Here is a 21,807-nt window from a genome sequence, read left to right as displayed (position 1 = left end):
TTAAATGATGCTGATGATGATGATGCAGATGATGATGCAGATGGTGGTGACGATGATGATAATGATGATGATGATGATAATGATGTGATGATGATGATGATGGTAATGATGATGATGATGATGATGATGATGATGATGATGATGATGATGATGATGATGATGATGATGATGATGATGATGATGATGATGATGATGATGACGACGACGACGATGGCGATGACGATGATAATGATGATGATGATGATGATGATGATGATGATGATGATGATGATGATGATGATGATGATGATGATGATGATGATGATGATGATGATGATGATGATAAAATTTTCATACACAAAGATTTGATATTAATTAATGTTAACAACTGTTAAATCGTCGACAACGACATACATATACCGTACCAGAGAGCAAACAACAACAACAAGCAAATTTGTCGACGATGACAACTGATGGGAGAAGTACTTATGTGTTCTTTTCGTTAATTTTTGTTAAAGATAAAGTAACATTTTACATGCTTAGCAGAGTGAAATGCATGATTTTATGTCAAGCTTCGAAATGCCTTATATCTTTACTAAAATAAACCCCATATATTTGTATCCGTTAGTTCGAAATTCGGAGATAATCTTTCACAACATTTACTTTTGTCTGCAACAAAAGGCTTATTAATGATCTGATAATAAACAATTCCATTTGGACTTGTTTGTACACCATGTGGTGACTTAGTATGCTTCAGTATTGTACCAAACGAGATTTATTGTGATACGGATAAACATAGACTACAAATATAGGGTCAGTAATAATATTCCCACTAAGAAACAAATATCACCACTTTTGAAAATTTGGCGCATTTAAGGACATGGAAAGCGGCAGGGAAACACTTGACAGTATGATCAGAGTATTACGGTTGGGGCAGTATAATAACCATACATGTTGAGTACTGTAATTCTTAAAAGTATATGTTATTTGTTAAGGTAATCTTATTTTCTAATGTTACTGAAGAAATTAAAGTAAAAATCATTCTAATGACATTTTGACAACGGACTGGTGTTCTTACTGGGTTCCTTCAAAGACCCAGGACATGGCAGGATTGACAAGGACCCCTTTGGCTAGTGTGAGAATTCATTAAGACTGCCTCCCAATGCCAAACGTAATGATTTTGCTGCAATATCTTTGGACCAAGTAAAAGCAGGCAGCGATTTTCCTCCTTCTTTATAAAGTACCGGTAAACGGTACTTTCCCAATCGAACGAAAATTCCCAAATTCCCAAAACGGTACTTTCCCAATCGAGCGAAAATTCCCAAATTCCCAATCGGCATCTGGAAAAATCCCAATCAGCGTCCGAATTTTTTCTCAAAACGATAGAAAGTTTCGTAAAAAAACCAACTTTCGGCGAGCGAACAAAGAAAATCATATAGTTGTGTGTAACCACGCGCTCGATTAATTTCGGGTTTTATTATTCAGCGCATTCAATCAATAGAGTTGTTACTGTTTCCGGTTCTTTTGCCAGGCAGCCAGCGTACTGTTTTACGTCGGTTTGTAACCTTATCGTAGTTTGAAATGAGTCATAATAGCAAATATTATGCCAAAAAACCAATCGGAACCATCAATCACAGGACACATTGACAGCAATAATGATGCTGTGCAGGGAGGGATGCAAGCAACTGAGTGATGATTAAACATCAAAGATTGTTGAAATTTCACAAAAATGAAAGAGAGAGACATTGCTTTAAAAGAGATTAAAACAACTAGTAATTGATTTGGTGTGTTCTTTATAATATTTTGTTATTAATATAAACTTTATAACTTAATGGTCATTAAGGCATGCCTGCAAATGATTATTTAAATGGGTATGTTCAATTAAGTATGAACTGTATGATGTATTCAATAAGACCCAAACTTCACGACGCGATTTTCCCAATTTCAGGATTTCACGACTCGATTTTTCCCAATTTTGAGGTTTTCACGACTCAATTTTTCCCAATCGGACCGGTACAGGTACTTTTCCCAATTGGACAAGGAAAATCGCTGGCAGGGCTGTACGTTCTTATGGCATTCTGGCTAGAAGCAATCAAGTTCAAATTCAAAAGTTCACAGAAGTGTTCACTGTTGTCGTAGACACACCAAGAATATTGGTGGCAGTGATGTTGCTTATAATCAATTTGTTGGACAAACTTTATCTAGTGTGGATTCCCATATACCAATCCACTGAAGATTTTTATGCAGATTTTCAAAGCGTAGCTTAATAAACTCATCTGTAACCAACACTAATCTAGTACTGTCTATGTAGTTAATACCACTAGTAAACTCCTAAGCTGTTTGTGCACGTGTTTCAGCCCTGCCTGTCCAGGAGATGGACTCTAACCGGCTGTTTGAGGTACATACCATTGAAGAGATACGAGGGATCGAGAAGAGAACAAGGTAATGCATAAATACATACTTTTCTACTAGTCACATCTTTTAAAGGTGTATATGCAAGAAACGATACTTTCATTCCAATATAATAAGTAATTGCATTTAGATGTAATTTCTCCATTCTAATGTTCTTTTACATTTGGGTGTCAAGATTGCTTCACAAATGGTTCTCTTTGGTAAACACACTAGGCTGGGTGGGGGTAGTTTCTTCCCTGAGATAATTCGATCATCAAACCCTAGATAGCAATTGAATGTAATAAATGTAGACAAGCAGAATCTTTCTAGTGTAATGATCATCCACTTGCCATTTAAGCAAGAGTCTGAAAATATGTTGTCCCAATCCAGACTTTTTGCAATAAACAATATGCAAATTAATATACAATATTTGCTTGGCATTGCATTTAAGGCTTCAAAATAGTGATAATAAAAAACCAAAAGAGCTGGATGGATTTATTTGAAGTAAATAAAGAATGGAATGATAGAATCAAGTTTATTGTTCTAAATCTGTGCACCATATCACTCAAGTGACTCAGATTTTGTGACTCAGACTGAAAAGGCTTAATGGTGGAGCAGGAAAATGTCATTAAAATACTTCACATATTAATCATTTACTCTGTTGAAACTCAAAATACAAATTGTTATACACAGACGAGTTATGGTTGTGTTCCTGTCTTGAAAGGTCTGCATGACAACTGAATATGCAAATGGAAAATTGTAATGAGCAATCTCAATTTGTTTTTTCAAATTCTAAGCTTATTCAATAACTCAATTAGATGTTGTATGTGTAACATGTAGTTAAGCTTTCAGTTAAAAAGTCTTTTCTGATTATTTTCAGGTCTGACATAGAAAGAAAAAAGGAAGATTTGAGAACTATGGTTGGGTAAGTTGTTCGGTGTTTAGAAATGTCCCTTAATTTAAGTGTATTTACATGACATTTATTTTGCGCTTTAATACACCCCTTCATCAGAGTAAAGGGGGTTATATTGAATTCTCCTCTGTCTGTCCATAGACATCAAGTGGCCAAACAATTTACTCTACACTTTTCATCATTCAATATTCAAACTTTCATATATTGGTCTCTCTAAATTGAAGTTGTGCATATGCTTTTTTTTAGCTCTGCTGTTTTCGGAGAAAACCCGAGGTATTGTCATAGCCAGCTCATCGTGTTGTTTCGTCCGCTGTAGGCGTCGTGCTAAAACCTTAACATTGGCTCTAAAATCGAAGTGCTTCAATCTACAACTTTGAAACTTCATATGTACATGCACCTTGATGACTGCTACACGCCACACCCATTTTTGGGTCACTAGGTCAAAGGTCAAAGGTGACTGTGACCTTTAAAAAAAAATAATCTGACAAGCTTTCATTTATTCAAAACTTTACCTGCAGCCCAGCGTTGGCACCTGATATGCGGTGCTCTTGTGTTATCCTACATGCAACTTTTTAAAACTTAGAATTTCTTTTAATATTATAATGTTATTTGCATCATATTATATCATGTAGTGAAAAAGGTATGGCATCATCTTCAATCATGTGACCAGACTTTGTTTTTAAACAGTAATTGAAGTGATTCAACCATTTAGTATTTCTGTTGTAGAGAGCGGTACCGTGACTTGATTGAAGCTGCAGACACCATAGCTGAGATGAAGAATAGCGCTTTAAATGTATGAGATTGTTTGCTTTGTCTGAAATGCTGTAGTTTCGAAGCAGAAATTAATTCAATATCACATGCTATATATTTATGAAAAAAACGTTCAGCTATATATTTATGAAAACCGTTTCTGTGCTTCTTTTGGTAGAAGGAGATGATTAAGGTGAACATTTAGACACAATTAACGATTTTCAACTTCTCAGATTTAGCTACACTTGCCCTCACAATCTTTCACCTTCAAACCTCCAAAAAAGTATTTTAATTAATGAAAATGTTATTTGGACAGTTGCTTTTGTAACATAATATTTTGTGTCAGTTTGCAAACTTATTTGTAATTGTTAAAATGTGTAGATATTAAATACAGGTGATGTCTACCATAAGCAACATAGAAGGTTTGTGCAAGGAGCTCAAGCAGAGTCACATGATATCAGGGTCTGCCAAGCACCGCAAGAACAAGCTTGAGTTAGATAACAGGTAGGGACACATGATATAAGGGTCTGCCAAGCACCGCAAGAACAAGCTTGAGTTAAATAACAGGTAGGGACACATGATATCAGGGTCTGCCCAGCACCGCAAGAACAAGCTTGAAATAGATAACAGGTAGGTACACATGATATCAGGGTCTGCCAAGCACCGCAAGAACAAGCTTGAAATAGATAACAGGTAGGTACACATGATATCAGGGTCTGCCCAGCACCGCAAGAACAAGCTGGAGTTAGATAACAGGTAGGTACACATGATATCAGGGTCTGCCAAGCACCGCAAGAACAAGCTTTAAATAGATAACAGGTAGGTACACATGATATCAGGGTCTGCCCAGCACCGCAAGAACAAGCTGGAGTTAGATAACAGGTAGGTACACATGATATCAGGGTCTGCCAAGCACCGCAAGAACAAGCTTTAAATAGATAACAGGTAGGTACACATGATATCAGGGTCTGCCCAGCACTGCAAGAACAAGCTGGAGTTAGATAACAGGTAAGTACACATGATCAGGGTCTGCCCAGCACCGCAAGAACAAGCTGGAGTTAGATAACAGGTAGGTACACATGATCAGGGTCTGCCCAGCACCGCAAGAACAAGCTGGAGTTAGATAACAGGTAGGTACACATGATCAGGGTCTGCCCAGCACCGCAAGAACAAGCTTGAGTTAGATAACAGGTAGGTACACATGATATCAGGGCCTGCCCAGCACCGCAATAACAAGATGTAGTTAGATAACAGGTAGGTACACATGATATCAGGGTCTGCCCAGCACTGCAAGAACAAGATGGAGTTAGATATCAGGTAAGTACACATAATATCAGGGTCTTTCCAGCACCGCAAGAACAAACTGGAGTTAGATAACAGGTAGGTACACATGATATCAGGGTCTGCCCAGCACTGCAAGAACAAGATGTAGTTAGATAACAGGTAGGTTCACATGATATCAGGGTCTGCCCAGCACCGCAAGAACAAACTGGAGTTAGATAATAGGTAGGTACACATGATATCAGGGTCTGCCCAGCACCGCAAGAACAAGCTGGAGTTAGATAACAGGTAGGGACACATGATATCAGGGTCTGCCAAGCACCGCAAGAACAAGCTTGAGTTAGATAACAGGTAGGGACACATGATATCAGGGTCTGCCCAGCACCGCAAAAACAAACTGGAGTTAGATAACAGGTAGGTACACATGATATCAGGGCCTGCCCAGCACCGCAATAACAAGATGTAGTTAGATAACAGGTAGGTACACATGATATCAGGGTCTGCCAAGCACTGCAAGAACAAGATGGAGTTAGATATCAGGTAAGTACACATAATATCAGGGTCTTTCCAGCACCGCAAGAACAAACTGGAGTTAGATAACAGGTAGGTACACATGATATCAGGGTCTGCCCAGCACTGCAAGAACAAGATGTAGTTAGATAACAGGTAGGTACACATGATATCAGGGTCTGTCCAGCACTGCAAGAACAAACTGGAGTTAAATAACAGGTAAGTACACATGATATCAGGGTCTGCCCAGCACCGCAAGAACAAGATGGAGTTAGATAACAAGTAGGTACACATGATATCAGGGTCTGTCCAGCACTGCAAGAACAAGATGGAGTTAGATATCAGGTAGGTACACATGATATCAGGGCCTGCCCAGCACCGAAAGAACAAGATGTAGTTAGATAACAGGTAGGTAAACATGATATCAGGGTCTTTCCAGCACCACAAGAACAAACTGGAGTTAGATAACAGGTAGAGCCATGTGTATCATGATTATATTCGAAACGTCATTTCCTGTTTTCACAAAGCTCCTTAGCAAATATTCAAAAATATTCATTAAAATAATTAAATTCCTCAAGTATCTACCCATTTCATGTGAAGATCTTTCTTCATTGAAATGTTTTTAACAAGTAAACATTGCTAAAATTATAAATATTCTATCTTTTTTTAGCAGAAAAGCATCTGATTTCTTGTATCATATTTGTTCAGAAATTTTCCCTGAAGCACAGATTTAGTTATGATTTTATTTAGGAGATTTTGAATACCAGCCCAGATTATTGAAGTAGTTATCACATTTATTGTTATTGCAGCTGATTGTTACCCTTAGTTCCCTTTTATTTCTATTTTTATAATGTATGAAATATTGTTTAAATATCTATGATGTTTTAAAATGATGTTTTCCATGTTTTTATGCCCCTCTAAAAAGCAGGTGGCATATACATGTAGCAATGCATTGTCGGTCTGTCTGTTTTTTCCGTTGGTGCGGAGTTTCCTGTCTTATACATGTGCCATTATGGATTGGTTTTGAAATAACTATTCACAAAAGTCCACTATCATAAGACTACATATTGTGTGTAATGTCTCAAAGGTCAAAATTGGCTGTAAAAAGCTTAAAGTTTCTGTCTCAGAAAAACTTTGCAATATCTTAATGGATTTTAAAATAATTTGGAGCAAATGCAAAATATGATAAAAAAACTTGTAGAGTGTAACACCCTTCACCCTACCTCAAAAGTAAAGGTCACAATTTGTAGTCAAAGGTCAAGTTTTGAAATAAAACAACTTTGAATGACTGTCTCATTCATAACTTTGCAATTTATTGATGGATTTTGAAATACAATGTAAGAAGCACAAATGCAATAAATTGAAAGAAATGGTGTCTCGGGTAGCACTTGGCACCCTTGCTCAAAGATTAAGGAAGCAGGTAGATTTCAAAGGTCATTTTTTACCCTAAAACAGCTTCTACAACAGTAACTTTAGCACTCATCATGCATTTTAGATAGGGATGGCAAAATTATTAGAATAATCGAATATTCGATTGAATGGTCAGCATTCGAATAATAAAAATGATATTCGCATGTTCGCATTTTTTTCCAAACGTAATTTCACCAATATTTAATGACCTGCGAACCGCTTACTAAAAAGCAACTGAAATCACGACTATTGTTTGCCAGTGGGGTGCCAATTATCGGTTTCAATTGACCGGCGAATAATAATTAAGTTTTGTGATCACAGTATGTACAGCCATTAAAATGTGTGAATTACTCAAATCGCGCAATGCAATATACTTACTATAAGAAAGGGCCCAAACTGTTGTTTGTCAATTAGGTACCAATTAAGGGCTTCAATTTACTTGCGAATAATAATTTAGTTTTTGTGATCACAGTTTGAACAGACATTTAAATATGTGAATTACTCAAAAGTAACAGATAATATAAATTAAACTATCATCAAGGAATCATAATTCAAATCTGAAAATTCCACCAGTCCCTTCTGCAGTATGGAATACTTAACACGGTCTGTGGATAAGAAGACCGCAACGTGTAATGTGCGTAAACTTAGTTTTACATATGCGCGGTCTGCTTCAAATCTGTGGAATCATTAAAAAATAAAATTCTATGACACAATGTTTTTCATTCTATTTGTGCCCGATCACAGTATCGGTCATAGTATTAGTTGACAGCGATACAATTATTCTATAGCAACGTTAATAAAAAGACTCGTATTTAGCAAACGGATATAACTTACAAACCAATGGAAATTAACACATAACAAGGTAAAATCAATCCAGCCGTTTTATGCGAATATTCGATTGAATGAATTTGCAACATTCTAATACCGCTATTGGTATTCGATGCCATCCCTAATTTTAGAAATAACTTACATGTACCATAATGAAAACCAAGATGTATCATCTGTCTCATGACCTCAAAGGTCAAGGTTAGACGTAGAGATGAAAAGTCGCAATTGCCTATAATTAGCCTGCTTTGACATAAGGGGAGTTTTAAGACAAACATGGAATTTGGGGGTAATCTGTTTCCTTTGGTAATATTCCTTGATTCCTTTATAACAGAAGAAAAGAGGAAGCCAGATTCCACGAGGTTTCATCCCAGATTAAGCTGCTTCTTGATATGCCGGAAAAAGTAAGTTCTTTTAATGGAAAAAATTAAACCTTCTGCGAATAGTTTTCAATTTTTGCTTTCAGTAAAATAAAATTTTAGAACATAATTCTTTTAAAACATCAAGAGATTGTTAAAAGTATATTAAATGTCAGATATTTGTTAATTAAATTGCATCATGTTAAAATATTACCATTGGGTCAATAATATTTTGAATCTTACTTATTTTTTGCATCCTGTAAAGTTTCATTATAAATAAAACTGTTTTTTCATTGTAATGTCAGCAAGTGTAAAAACTCTTGTTTCTTTTCAGATTTGGACATATTTAGATAACGAGGACTTCCTGTCTGCTAGCAGACTGTACCTGCTGTCCCAGCACATTAACACCAGTCTGCATCTCAACTCCCAGAATGCATCCAACTTCCTGTACTGGTTCCCAGTCCTTACTCGGCAATGGGCAGCTATCAGCCACTTTAAATCCACCATCTTGCAGGTCAGAATATCTTTCTGTTTTCATTATTACAGATTCTGCAAGATGAAATCTGAACAAAGATAAAAAACTCTATTTTGTATTTTGTATGAAATGGTAACAAGATGTAATTAAACTTACTTATGAATAGCGTGAAAACATGTTACGTGGGTGTGAGAAATAAAATGAGATGTTTGATTCTAATTAATTGTTATTATAACTTAAATTACCACAACCTAAACAAACAACAGTTACAATTTATTTTTGAAACACCGCTGGAACAGTTGTAAACACTTAAAAATAAAACGAACAAACAAATTGAGCATACCTGTAATGGCTCTTATGCCACATTTACAGATCATTGTCTATAACTATAAGGGGACAAACACCATAATTGACCCCCAGTAACGACCCATAAATCGTTCTCAGGACTTATCTAAGCCCCTCATGCACACACAGCTAATGAGCGCATGCAAGTTTTGATTGGTCGCTGGTGGGATGCAAACAACATTTGAATAAGAGCTTGCAAGAGCTTGTGAAATGTTCAAGTGCCACGGCGACATGATCGCGAAACCAAACGTCGTGGCGAAATTGACTGTGAAGTCCAGGCACTGCCGACCTGCTGTGCTAAAACCGCCTTGGGAAAAGCCTGTTTTCTTTACTGCTCAGCTGAATTACATTTTTTGTTGATCTTTTATTGTCCCCTACCGGTTTCACCGCTCTGTCCGTCAGTCAGTCACACTTTTCTGGATCCTGCAATAATTTTAAAAGTTCTACATATTTTTTCATGAAACTTGAAACATGGTCAGATGGCAATATGGAGATTATGAACGTCTTTTCGTTTTGTTCCTACGTCAAGAATTCTGGTTGCTATGGCAACAAATAGACTAGAAATGCTGCCGACAGTGGTGGTTGTCTGGATCTTGCCATTACTTTAAAAGTTCTTCATATTCTTTCATGAAACATGGATAGATGGCAATATGGACATTATGCACGTCATTTCATTTTGTTCTTACATAAAAAATTGTGGTTGCTATGGCAACAAATAAAAAAGAATAATCTGACAATGGTGATATTTCTGACAATGGTGGAGCCGGTAGTGGAAATATATTGCTTGGCAATAGTCTTGTTGATTCTGAAATAGAGATACTGTAAAAGTAGACTTTAATTTGAATAACATGTACATGTATTTATAGCTCATTATGTGCACACATTTTCATAAATGATAGAGTTTAAAAGACAATGTTTGACTTTATCAAACAATGATTGTTCTTTAAAATCAATATGCATTATTTTTACCAGGGATGCAGGCAGGTCATCAAAGAGTCTTCTGTTTCTGACCAGGTAAGATGTTTGCACAGTACAGATATGGGAAACAACTGCAACGTAATAATGATTGAAACTTAATCAAATCACATAAAAAGTATATTGTTAGCTCACTTTAGCTCATCAGACGCCTTTTGTAATAGCATTCTTTCTTCCGTTGTCAACATTTACCATGTCAAGACTCCAGATAGCACATTTATTGTCCAGTCTTAATGAAACTTGGTCCCAAAAATCTCAATCAATCACGAATGAGTTTGAAACTGTGTGGCTTGGGGTGAAAAACTGTCACTTGTTCAAATAAAAGAAACAGCTTGTGAACACTCTTGAGGCCAAATTTTATTGCCCAATCTTCATGAAATGTGTTGAGAACAGTTTCTCCAATTATATTTTAGGCAAGTTTGAAACCAGGTTTCGTGGCACAAAAAACTAGGTCACTAGATCAAACTAAACAAAAAACTCTCAATTGAAATAAGATTTCAGAATATTTGTTCTAACGATTTCTGTGCCAAGTTATGTATGGTTTCAGTTAATAAAAAACTTATCCGCAATGAAGTTGTGAAGTTTTCCTAATGTGGTTTTAGTAAAACAGTTGGAACACTATTAAAGCATATGCTTGAACATTTGCTGATGAATCTGGCTCAGAAGATGAAAAAATAGTGTTGTCATTAGAACTTACAACAAATTGTGTGGTCATTAGAACTTACAAAAACATGTGTTGTCATTATATTTGGACTGAGTTTTAAAATGATTAAGGGTTTGTGAAAAAAGGTTTTTTTAAGGTTTTGGGGCAGTTTTTTATGCGCCCGGTAGGGTGGCATATAGCATTCAAACTGTCTGTCCGTCCGTCTGATCGTCAGTCCGTCCGAAAACTTTAACATTGGCCATAACTTTTGCAATATTGAAGATAGCAACTTGATATTTGGCATGCATGTGTATCTCATGGAGCTGCACATTTTTGGTGGTGAAAGGTCAAGGTCATCCTTCAAGGTCAAAAGTCAAAAAATACAATCCAAGGGAAGTAATAAGCTTTAAAAAGGAGATAATTTGTAAACCTGCCAAATGATGTATTGAAATTTTATTTCAAAGCGGTGCAATAGGGGGCATTGTGTTTCTGACAAACACATCTCTTGTTTATACTTAATCAGTCTGCAAAAATTAACCCATCGCCTGATCGCAAATGCGATGAAATATCGGCTCTTGCGATAGAAAAATTGAATATAGATCGCCTGAATTGCGATGAAAAAAATCCGAGAAAATAAACCAATAAATAATCAATTTACGCATTTCAGGTGTAAATTCTTACAGTGACACCGCTGGGTTACTTCCCTTAGTTTTCTATCTGTCGTAATACTTTTAGTAAACTGGACTTGCATTCTAAGCCGATAAATAAAATAATAGTGTGTGTTTTTTTATAAATTAAGTAAAACGGTTGAATGTGTGTAATTAATAGCTTTGAAATAACGAAATAACCCTAACAGTGTTTATCATTCATATGATTAAGATCGATTCCGGTGAGCACCTGCTTTGTATTTTTACTGTAAATTAATTCAATTTTTTTCTGGCCATGAAAAATTTCCTCTGGCTATGACATTTTCAAAGTTTCATAGCTACAATGGCTATGAAGACAAAAAAGTTAGTTTTGCAGACTGCTTAATCTGTTGTGAAAGCTTGTGAACACTACCTGCTAAGAACATTTAGGTTCCTTGGGGTAACAGGTGAGCACCATTGGGCCTCTTGTCCGTTTCTGTATCTTATGTACACAAGAACCTTCTAATGAACTTCACTACAGTTTAAAATTGCTTTATCCATTCTGTGATATGGACAAGATTTTAAACATACAGACTTTAAAGGTACATGAGAATGTAAAATTAATGTAGCTTCAAAATGTGCTATTTATGTGGTGTATTTTTGCAGAAAATAGCAGAGAGTCTATGCTCAATACTGCTGTTGGAGAACTCCAATCCAAGACAAGTCTTCAATGAATTCCTCCTGGCTCGAACAGTGAGTGAACATGACCTCCGTTAGGAATTTAATTAAATGTATTTGTATAATTATGACATTTGTTAAGTTTAACTTATTTTGTCCCTAAAGAAGGCAATTTTGTTGTGGCACCATCGATCTTTGAGTGGGTTGCCTTGTTCGGTAGGGCTGTGGATATATTGTTTCTGCCCCTGAACTTTTAATGCTTGGAAGAATTTGAATAAATATTCTTATCCATGAATTAACAATATGTTACGTACAGCCACCCTGCTACTAGCTGAACGGATTCAATCTTATATATTAATTAATGATAAAAGTGCAATACCATATGTTTACTGCTGTAGGAGTTGGCAAACTTCAGTTCAGAGAACAATTGTTTAGAAAACATCATTGTCTGGAGCTTCAATGGTACGCTAATTATCTGTAATAGGCATAATAATGTGTGTGCTTTACATAGGCCACTCCAAATTGATCTGTTGGTTGTCGGATTTGCCGCACCTATTTTTTCAAAATGGAAAAATACGAATGCCAAATATAGTGTTTCATTACCTTTTTAATCGAAAACTGTAGACGCTAAATTATTTGATCAAGGCGACCAGAAAAAATGGCTTCCTGCGCCGGCAGTACATAATTTGCTGTCATGACCGTTTTAACAAATTGCGATGAGAAGTTGCTGCAGCAAATCCAAAAAATATTAACACATCTTCTACGTTCTGTGCCTTATTTGAATGTGTTTGTTTACGTTCGAACATGCAACTATCAGCAGATACCGTTGAAGCATGTACAATTTCAAACAACATCGGGAAACATGACATAAGATTGTTTATACTTTTTTTTCATTAAATGGGCATATGGATGGTATTTCCCTATATGTAGGCAAATTTTTCCTATAACACAATTTTAAGTGAACAAAAAAAACCCATAAAATCATTAAATGCTGGTTCTAAAAAATTCACAGGGACAATGTTTTATCATTTTTTAAATACCGTAGGTTTCCACGTATAGCGCGCACCCGTGTATAGCGCGCAGGCTGTTTTTTAAATGCAAAAATGGAGAAAAAAATATTTCAAGACAATAAAACCACCAAATCAGACCGAAAATGGCCGCCATTTTACTATTACACAGTCAAATAATCCGGGGCATTGGAAAGCTTAATTAAGCATTCAAAATAGGAAGCGTCATTATGATAAGGAGCAGGGGTTGCATAGCACTATACTTTTCTGACAATTTTATAATTTTCTTGCAAAAGATTAACAGTCCACGTGCATTTCGTGAAAAACGTGAGAAAATAAGAATTAGTTAACATCGTGTGATTTTTCCTCGGGGAAAGCGTGGGCATTACCGGTAAATTTGAATTACGCATAGAAGACAGGGATACAATTGTTGAGGTATGCGGGCGAAGGACGATGTCAATATCTCTCTGTGTTGTAGTTCAGGTGATTGCTAACGATAGTTTGAAACACCACAGTTGAACGTTGAATATTTATACACACAAAATGCAATTGCATATTGTCACAAGTCGTGGCACATATTACTCAATATCATCTGCCAATTACGAAGTGCAAAATGATCCCCTTTCACACCTACCGTTACCCGTAAAAAGACCTCGTTCGCACCTACCTTTGCCTGCTCTCGACAACAATTCCCATCGGAATTCATCGAAAAGGAAGTGTTAAAACACAAACAAAGAAATGTCCGCAAGTTTATTCAAACAAATTTATTTTGACAAAACTTCTTCTACAGCGTTCATACCTACCAGTAGCGACTTATGGTTGTTTCGACAATGGCCCCTCAGTCAGTAAGATTATATGGTGGTGGTTTTCTGGAAAAAAAACATGGCGGCCATTTTGATTATTTACGATTACACAACATATTTTTACCAATTTAGCAGCCAGGATAGCGTTGTATCAATGTATAACGCGCATCAACTTTTTAATTTGATTTTTGGAGGTAAAAAACTGCGCGCTATACGTGGAAACCTACGGTACATGGTTGACGGAACATGTTTAACAGCTAGGTCGATGTATTTTAGAAACATAAAATAAGTTCATACAAAACAATGCCAGCCATCGATATGCACCTTTTAAAATAAGGTAGCGACAATGGATTATATGCATGGCCTTTGTCCGACTGTCTGCCATTATCATTTTGATGATTGTCCCTCTTCAAGTGCTATTGCAATATGGTATACCTTTTCACAGCTTGCAACATGGTATACCTTTTCACAGCTTTCACTGTTTAAAACTTCAAACAAATATAAGCAGCAGTAGGTAGACATGTGTCCCTCCTTTCAATGATATGGTTACATGTATATTTCGTGGTCAAAGGTCGTATGCAACTTACTCCTATAAATATGAAGTCGATATATATTCTGTGTATAAGAATTGATTTGAATGTAAAATATAGCTGTTTAAACCTGTATCTCTTGATAATGCAATATTTTTCTATCGAAATGTGATTTTTTTTATTCTTCGCTCCTCGCTTGCTTGATAATTTTCCTGTTTTCAATAAAAATCCGTAGACCAACACATCAATTTGGTCTGGCCTTCATAAAAGTTGACCATTGTCTTGCCAGTCATGGACAAACAATCCATGATTCAGATTGCCAATTATGTTTGTTATGCTGTCTTTTTGCTCAATGCACCTGACAATGGCTTACTTGGTTTATTTGATTTTCTTTGAGTGGGTTACTAAATAAATTTTCAAATGAGTTATCTAATCATTGATTAAGTGAATTACTGAAGGTTTGGAAAATTAAGGACCAAAATTTATCAAGATGTCGAGAGTAAGTGGCTGAATAGGTGACAAACTTCATAAATTTGTTAAAGTAGAAAGAAAATGGACTGCGTAATATAAACAACAAATAAAGGTCTCTACCACCACCAGCACTCTGGCTGAAGCCCTATTCTTTTAGTATAGTGCTCCTTTGTTTCCTAGCCATTAATCTTGATTTAGTGGTTAATTGGTAGAGTGCTTTATTTCGTGTCACCTTTCCAGTTTCCCTGTTCTTTGTCATGTGTTTTAAGTCACCAATCATGTTACCATGTTCATGGTGTGCCCTGTCACCAATCTGGTCCTCATGAGTCATGTACCCCGTTGGCCTTGTTTTTCCAGTCACTCACATTGTTCTCATGTAAATTGTTGGCCCTGTATTTCCAGTCACTCACATTGTTCTCATGTACATTGTTGGCCCTGTATTTCCAGTCACTCACATTGTTCTCATGTAAATTGATGGTCCTTTATTTCCAGTCACTCACATTGTTCTCATGTACAATGTTGGCCCTGTATTTCCAGTCACTCACATTGTTCCCATATACACTGTTGACCCTGTATTTCCAGTGACTCACATTGTTCTCATGTAAAATGTTGGCCCTGTATTTCCAGTCACTCAAATTGTTCTCATGTACAATGTTTGCTCTGTATTTCCAGTCACTCACATTGTCCTCATGTACACTACTGGCCCTGTATTTCCAGTCACTCACATTGTTCTCATGTGCACTGTTGGTCCTCTATTTCCAGTCACTCACATTGTTCTCATGTACAATGTTGGCCCTGTATTTCCAGTGACTCACATTGTTCTCATGTCCAATGTTGGCCCTGTATTTCCAGTGACTTGCATTGTTCTCATGTACACTACTGGCCCTGTATTTCCAGTCACTCACATTGTTCTCATGTACACTGTTGGCCCTGTATTTCCAGTCACTCACATTGTTCTCATGTACACTGTTGGCCCTGTATTTCCAGTCACTCACATTGTTCTCATGTACACTACTGGCCCTGTATTTCCAGTCACTCACATTGTTCTCATGTACACTGTTGGCCCTGTATTTCCAGTCACTCACATTGTTCTCATGTACACTGTTGGCCCTGTATTTCCAGTCACTCACATTGTTCTCATGTACACTACTGGCCCTGTATTTCCAGTCACTCACATTGTTCTCATGTACACTGTTGGCCCTGTATTTCCAGTCACTCACATTGTTCTCATGTACACTGTTGGCCCTGTATTTCCAGTCACTCACATTGTTCTCATGTACACTACTGGCCCTGTATTTCCAGTCACTCACATTGTTCTCATGTACACTGTTGGCCCTGTATTTCCAGTCACTCACATTGTTCTCATGTACACTGTTGGCCCTGTATTTCCAGTCACTCACATTGTTCTCATGTACACTACTGGCCCTGTATTTCCAGTCACTCACATTGTTCTCATGTACACTGTTGGTCCTCTATTTCCAGTCACTCACATTGTTCTCATGTACAATGTTGGCCCTGTATTTCCAGTCACTCATATTGTCTCATGTACACTGTTGGTCCTCTATTTCCAGTCACTCACATTGTTCTCATGTACACTGTTGGCCCTGTATTTCCAGTCACTCACATTGTTCTCATGTACACTGTTGGCCCTGTATTTCCAGTCACTCACATTGTTCTCATGTACACTACTGGCCCTGTATTTCCAGTCACTCACATTGTTCTCATGTACACTGTTGGCCCTGTATTTCCAGTCACTCACATTGTTCTCATGTACACTGTTGGCCCTGTATTTCCAGTCACTCACATTGTCCTCATGTACACTACTGGCCCTGTATTTCCAGTCACTCACATTGTTCTCATGTACACTGTTGGTCCTCTATTTCCAGTCACTCACATTGTTCTCATGTACAATGTTGGCCCTGTATTTCCAGTGACTCACATTGTTCTCATGTCCAATGTTGGCCCTGTATTTCCAGTGACTTGCATTGTTCTCATGTACACTACTGGCCCTGTATTTCCAGTCACTCACATTGTTCTCATGTACAATGTTGGCCCTGTATTTCCAGTCACTCACATTGTTCTCATGTACACTGTTGGCCCTGTATTTCCAGTCACTCACATTGTTCTCATGTACACTACTGGCCCTGTATTTCCAGTCACTCACATTGTTCTCATGTACAGTGTTGGCCCTGTATTTCCAGTGACTCACATTATTCTCATGTACACTGTTGGCCCTGTATTTCCAGTGACTCACATTATTCTCATGTTCAATGTTGGCCCTGTATTTCCAGTCTGCCATCCAGGCCCTGTTCCAGGCTGGTACCAGTAGCACCAAGGAGCTTGTGTGTTCTGTCGTCCAGCTCATCTCTACAACTATACACCAGATCTATGCCGTCTTCTACAACAATGAAGGGGCTGAAGACAAAGGTTGCATCCCTTTTCACAATTTTTATCATCCTTTGCTGCATAAGATTTAGCCATTCCTATATACATGTACATTTATTCAGCCTTTTATTTGAGTATAACTTTTTAGTGGAAATAATAATTGTAAGTATATGAACATATTCTCATTTCAGATTTAGAATCAGCAAATTTGCTTTTGAAAAGTCTTGTAAAAGTGACCAGTGAAAAACTTCATGGTAAGTTTTTTTTTAAAGTTATTCAATAGAATAAACATGCTTTTTTCTGTCCTGTCTGTTGGTTTGTTTGCGTCAAACTTTAACATTGGCCATACCTTTTGCAATATTAAAGATAGCAACTTGATATTGAGCATGCATGTTTATCTCATGGAGCTGCACATTTTGTGTGGCGAAAGGTCATCCTTCAAGGTGAAAGGTCAAATATATGGGGGGGTGCAAAGTGTTTCACAAACAAATCTTGTTTTAACAAAATATTTATGCATAGACATTTCACAAGAATTTTTTAATGGGTGGTAAGGAATTGTATACTGTATTCATTAATCCTAATGTAACCGAGGCATGTGCTTGTCTGTGCGCCATTTTTGTTTCCAATGTTTGTCAGTGAAATGTTATGTATTACAGAGAGCGGGCTGGTTGATTTCCAAAGTTCAGCGTCTTCCAAGTCTCTGCCCAAGTCTGTCACTGGTAAGGACTGCTAGCTTGAATGTTAGACAATGTACAACATAATATGTACACGCTTTTCCAAATGAAGTGAATGGTCCAGGGCTCAATACTTATGGAAATCTGACTCTCTGGAACATCTTTTCATTTGGTCCTGCATTTCAACACAAATAGACATATATGACAAAATTAATGTTTAAAAAAAATCTAGTTCAAAGATACCAAGAAAAGAATATAATTACTCAAATGAATTTATCGCAGATAATTAGCAATTATGTGTATAAAACTTGCGTTGTAATTGAAATTTGTTGTAAAATGTTAAGTAAGACAGGCTCCTGTTATTGTCCCCTTCTGTGAGTACTGTATGTGTTGTTGTAGAGTTCTGTCCCAGTCACAAGTCCGTGTCCATGGGCGTGTCTGAGAGTCATCTCCATGACAACTGTAAACAATGGATTCACACGTGAGTGGATGGAAAAAATGCTAAATCATGTTAATGTCACTTGAAATGTTGTTTGTCAAGTGAATAAAAAAAAGTAAATGATTTTTTTTAAGCATAAAGTTTCATAGTTTTCTTGCATTTAGTCACAATGTTGCAATAAATTAATTTATGAGGAAATCAATTAGGTTATTCATGCCAGATTTTATTAATTATTTCATTCCTTTGAATATTAATGATAATACAGCTATGATTGCAGTTCTGCTTAATGAGCAATATTACATCTCATTCTGTTGTTATACAAACTCTGTCTTGTGTGTTTCAAATCTTTAAATGTGTTTACAAGAGATAGATGTTTTCGTGTTATGTTCTGTTGAAACTGGCCATTCTTTTCTTTCAACAACAGCTGTACAACAGACATCAAGACAGGGGTCGGCAAGCTCTTGAACTACGTGAAGACGGTCAAGCACCTTGCAGCAATCCGTGATGCAGTGTGGGACATGATGCATCAGGTATCCTGCTATCTGCTGATCAATATGTTGTTTTGTTGTCCAAATATTGATATGCCCCAGTGGTGTTGTGGATATATCTGAATAGCCATCATCAATTAAGTCGTGTTCTGATAAGACTGGGCATAATGCATGTGCGTAAAGTGTCGTCCAAGATTAGCCTGTGCAGTCTGCACAAGCTAATCAGGGACAACATTTTACGCACATGCATTATGCCCAGTTTTCTCAGAACCCGACTCAATTAAACATTTCATAGTGGAGACTTCATTTAAACAAAAAAATGTCATAAAAGTGGAAATTGTTGTCCCTGATTAGCCTGTGCAGACTGCACAGGCTAATCTGGGACGACACTTTACGCACATGCATTATGCCCAGTTTTCTCAGAACCCGACTCAATTAAACATTTCATAGTGTGCCATAAATCATAAATCCCATAATGTATCATGAAGTGTTGACTATGATCCCTCTGCCTGGTGTTCACCAGCGCCTGTGTGTTGTATTATTCAGGATAGCAACCAGGTGACCTGGGAGGGGGTGTGTCTGAAGGTGCTCAATGAACCCCTCTACATCTGGCAGGACCTCATCAGGCCCCTCTTTGTGGACAGAGTTAAGGTAGGTACCTCTTTGTGTACAGAGTTAAGGTAGGCCTCTTTGTGGACTATAGCTAAAGTATGTTTTCTAATGACAGGGTATAGGTAGGTATAGCTGAAATAATTCGCGTTCAGAATAAATCTGAACGCTGAAACTCCAGTCTGTAAAAACCATAACGAAAAATGAATACAATGCTTTTATATCAATATGCTTAAAATTGCAAAATAACATAACCAACTCATAAAGTTTTAGTTAAGAAGTCCATTTTTACCTCAAATAGCGTCGAATTGAAGTTAAAAGGCATAATTTGTTTCAGTTAAACTTCTGCTTAAATCACAGTACAATCAGTGACCTCTCGTCATGTTATGAAATATTTAAATATCAAGCAATCAGAAGAAGGCATTACAGTGTAATAGGCTGCGTTATCGATTAAAATCTACCTGCAGTATACAGCGGGCACAGCGATTGGAATGGAAAATGTGAGTAGTGTGTTGATTTAAATTGGTCAGGCGTGAAAAATTGAAAGATTCATTACATAATTCTTACGGAACATTATTGAGAAATGAATTATCTACACAGGTATGTAAATATTATTGCAATCCGTTGATATTAACTGTCTGATATCGGGGCTTGAATGTTGCGCACCAAATTCCTTGCGCATCAATATAGACAAAGAAGGAAAACTTTCGCTATTAAAAAGATAGAGTGGACTATTGACGCCAAGAGTCTGCCAAAGCAAAAATCATCAAAAGACTATGGCGGCAATTTATATTGACTAAGGTAGGTACAGCTTTGTGTACTGAGGTAAGATAGAATCATTGCATGGGGCAACAAGAGTTCTTATACAGCAACTCATTCTTAGACTGAAGAAAATAAAATAATCTTGCACTCAATGCAAATACTTTAGAGTTTGCAGGTATCTAGGCTAAAAATGGTACTTGTATCATTAAAATAGTGTTTTTAGTGGTGAATAAAAAAATTATATGTGCGTTAAAACATGTTAGAATTTTTTTATTTTAAAATTTAGTCTCAGAATCCGTTGGTTAGTATGGGGCTGGTAATGGCGTATCAATATTTACAGTTTTAGCATATGTGTTGAGAGCTGTATAGAATACCGTACCAGCATGTTCTGAAATTTTTGAAACATTGAATTGTTTCGTGTCAAATCTTCACAGTTGAACTTTTCTAGTTTTGATTTTTTCAAAATGAAATAAAAGAAATGAATGAAAATGGACAGAACAGTAGTCTAATTTTGTTTTTATCACGTCCTTTTATTTTATTATCTTTCATAATATTGCATTTCAACTCAAAAGGAAAAATACACATGATAATAAAATAAATAACAAGACTATTGCCAAGCAATAAAAGTCGCCAACCTCTCCATATTGCCATCTATCCATGTTTCAAGTTTCATGAAAATATATGAAGAACTTTTAAAGTTATTGCAGGATCCACCATTTGCAGCAATATTTCTAGTCTATTTGTTGCCATAGCAACCAGAATTCTTGACGTAGGAACAAAATGAAATGACGTGAATAATCTCCATATTGCCATCTATCCATATTTCAAGTTTCATGGAAACATATGAAGAACTTTTAAAGTTACCGCAGGATCCAGAAAAGTTTGTCGGACTGACAGACAGACTGACAGACAAACAAAGCGCACACCATAAGTCCCCTCCGGTTTCACCGGTAGGGGACAAACATTTATATGCTGCAACCAGTATGTTTAGTAAGTGGAAAATATTATTAAAGGTTGCATAACATTTATTTGACAAAACACTTATTCTCATCATTGTTCTGCAATAGACCCTGATTCAACAGCAGTTTGAAGCCACAGTAGACATGACTAGAAAACAGATTGGCAAGATCATCACAGAGGTGGACTCTCCACAAGGAAGGTATGTCATGTTTCATGGGGCTCTCAATAGGTCAGAGAGTTATTAAAAGTAGCTTTGTATGTGAAAATTGCAGGTGTGATAACAAAATGCTGTTGAGAGCTATTTGAAATGGAATATATATCTAATTCACATTTTTAAGTGGAATTAAGTTACATAGGGTATAATTATATACTTTTTTTCCCTATATAAAGAAGTGTTTATAATTTTACCATTTACCATTTTGATTGCACCTTTTTTCAACTCACATTCTCTAAACTTGCAAACATTTAGTAAGCCTGAATTAAGCGTAGTCTTATTCATAAAAATACAGCACTTTATTT

At 36.6% G+C, this 21,807-nt stretch overlaps 2 protein-coding genes across 4 annotated transcripts in view; both read left to right on the top strand.

Moving 5' to 3' along the window:
- Positions 1 to 21,807, top strand: part of LOC127880050 (SHC-transforming protein 1-like) — a 153,198-nt gene that overhangs the window by 95,025 nt on the left and 36,366 nt on the right. The window lies entirely within an intron of this gene.
- The window catches only part of LOC127880046 (conserved oligomeric Golgi complex subunit 1-like), a 37,682-nt gene that overhangs the window by 253 nt on the left and 15,622 nt on the right, over positions 1 to 21,807 (top strand). For 2 of the 3 annotated variants that reach the window (XM_052427272.1, XM_052427271.1), the window contains exons 2-16: positions 2,337 to 2,421; positions 3,251 to 3,295; positions 4,010 to 4,076; positions 4,428 to 4,537; positions 8,394 to 8,463; positions 8,753 to 8,932; positions 10,211 to 10,252; positions 12,149 to 12,235; positions 17,263 to 17,398; positions 17,548 to 17,610; positions 18,013 to 18,075; positions 18,430 to 18,511; positions 18,894 to 18,999; positions 19,504 to 19,608; positions 21,396 to 21,487. In XM_052427272.1, coding sequence (XP_052283232.1) covers positions 2,337 to 2,421; positions 3,251 to 3,295; positions 4,010 to 4,076; positions 4,428 to 4,537; positions 8,394 to 8,463; positions 8,753 to 8,932; positions 10,211 to 10,252; positions 12,149 to 12,235; positions 17,263 to 17,398; positions 17,548 to 17,610; positions 18,013 to 18,075; positions 18,430 to 18,511; positions 18,894 to 18,999; positions 19,504 to 19,608; positions 21,396 to 21,487 — 1,333 coding nt within the window. Of the gene's footprint in view, positions 1 to 385; positions 462 to 2,336; positions 2,422 to 3,250; positions 3,296 to 4,009; positions 4,077 to 4,427; positions 4,538 to 8,393; positions 8,464 to 8,752; positions 8,933 to 10,210; positions 10,253 to 12,148; positions 12,236 to 17,262; positions 17,399 to 17,547; positions 17,611 to 18,012; positions 18,076 to 18,429; positions 18,512 to 18,893; positions 19,000 to 19,503; positions 19,609 to 21,395; positions 21,488 to 21,807 lie in introns of those variants that run through there. The other variant, XM_052427273.1, reaches the window with a different exon arrangement.

The sequence above is a fragment of the Dreissena polymorpha genome, chromosome 4 (genome assembly GCF_020536995.1).
Source record: "Dreissena polymorpha isolate Duluth1 chromosome 4, UMN_Dpol_1.0, whole genome shotgun sequence".
Taxonomy (NCBI): Eukaryota; Metazoa; Mollusca; class Bivalvia; order Myida; family Dreissenidae; genus Dreissena; species Dreissena polymorpha.
The sequence above is the reverse complement of the archived record's forward strand: the minus strand, read 5'-3'. Positions and strand labels throughout refer to the sequence as shown.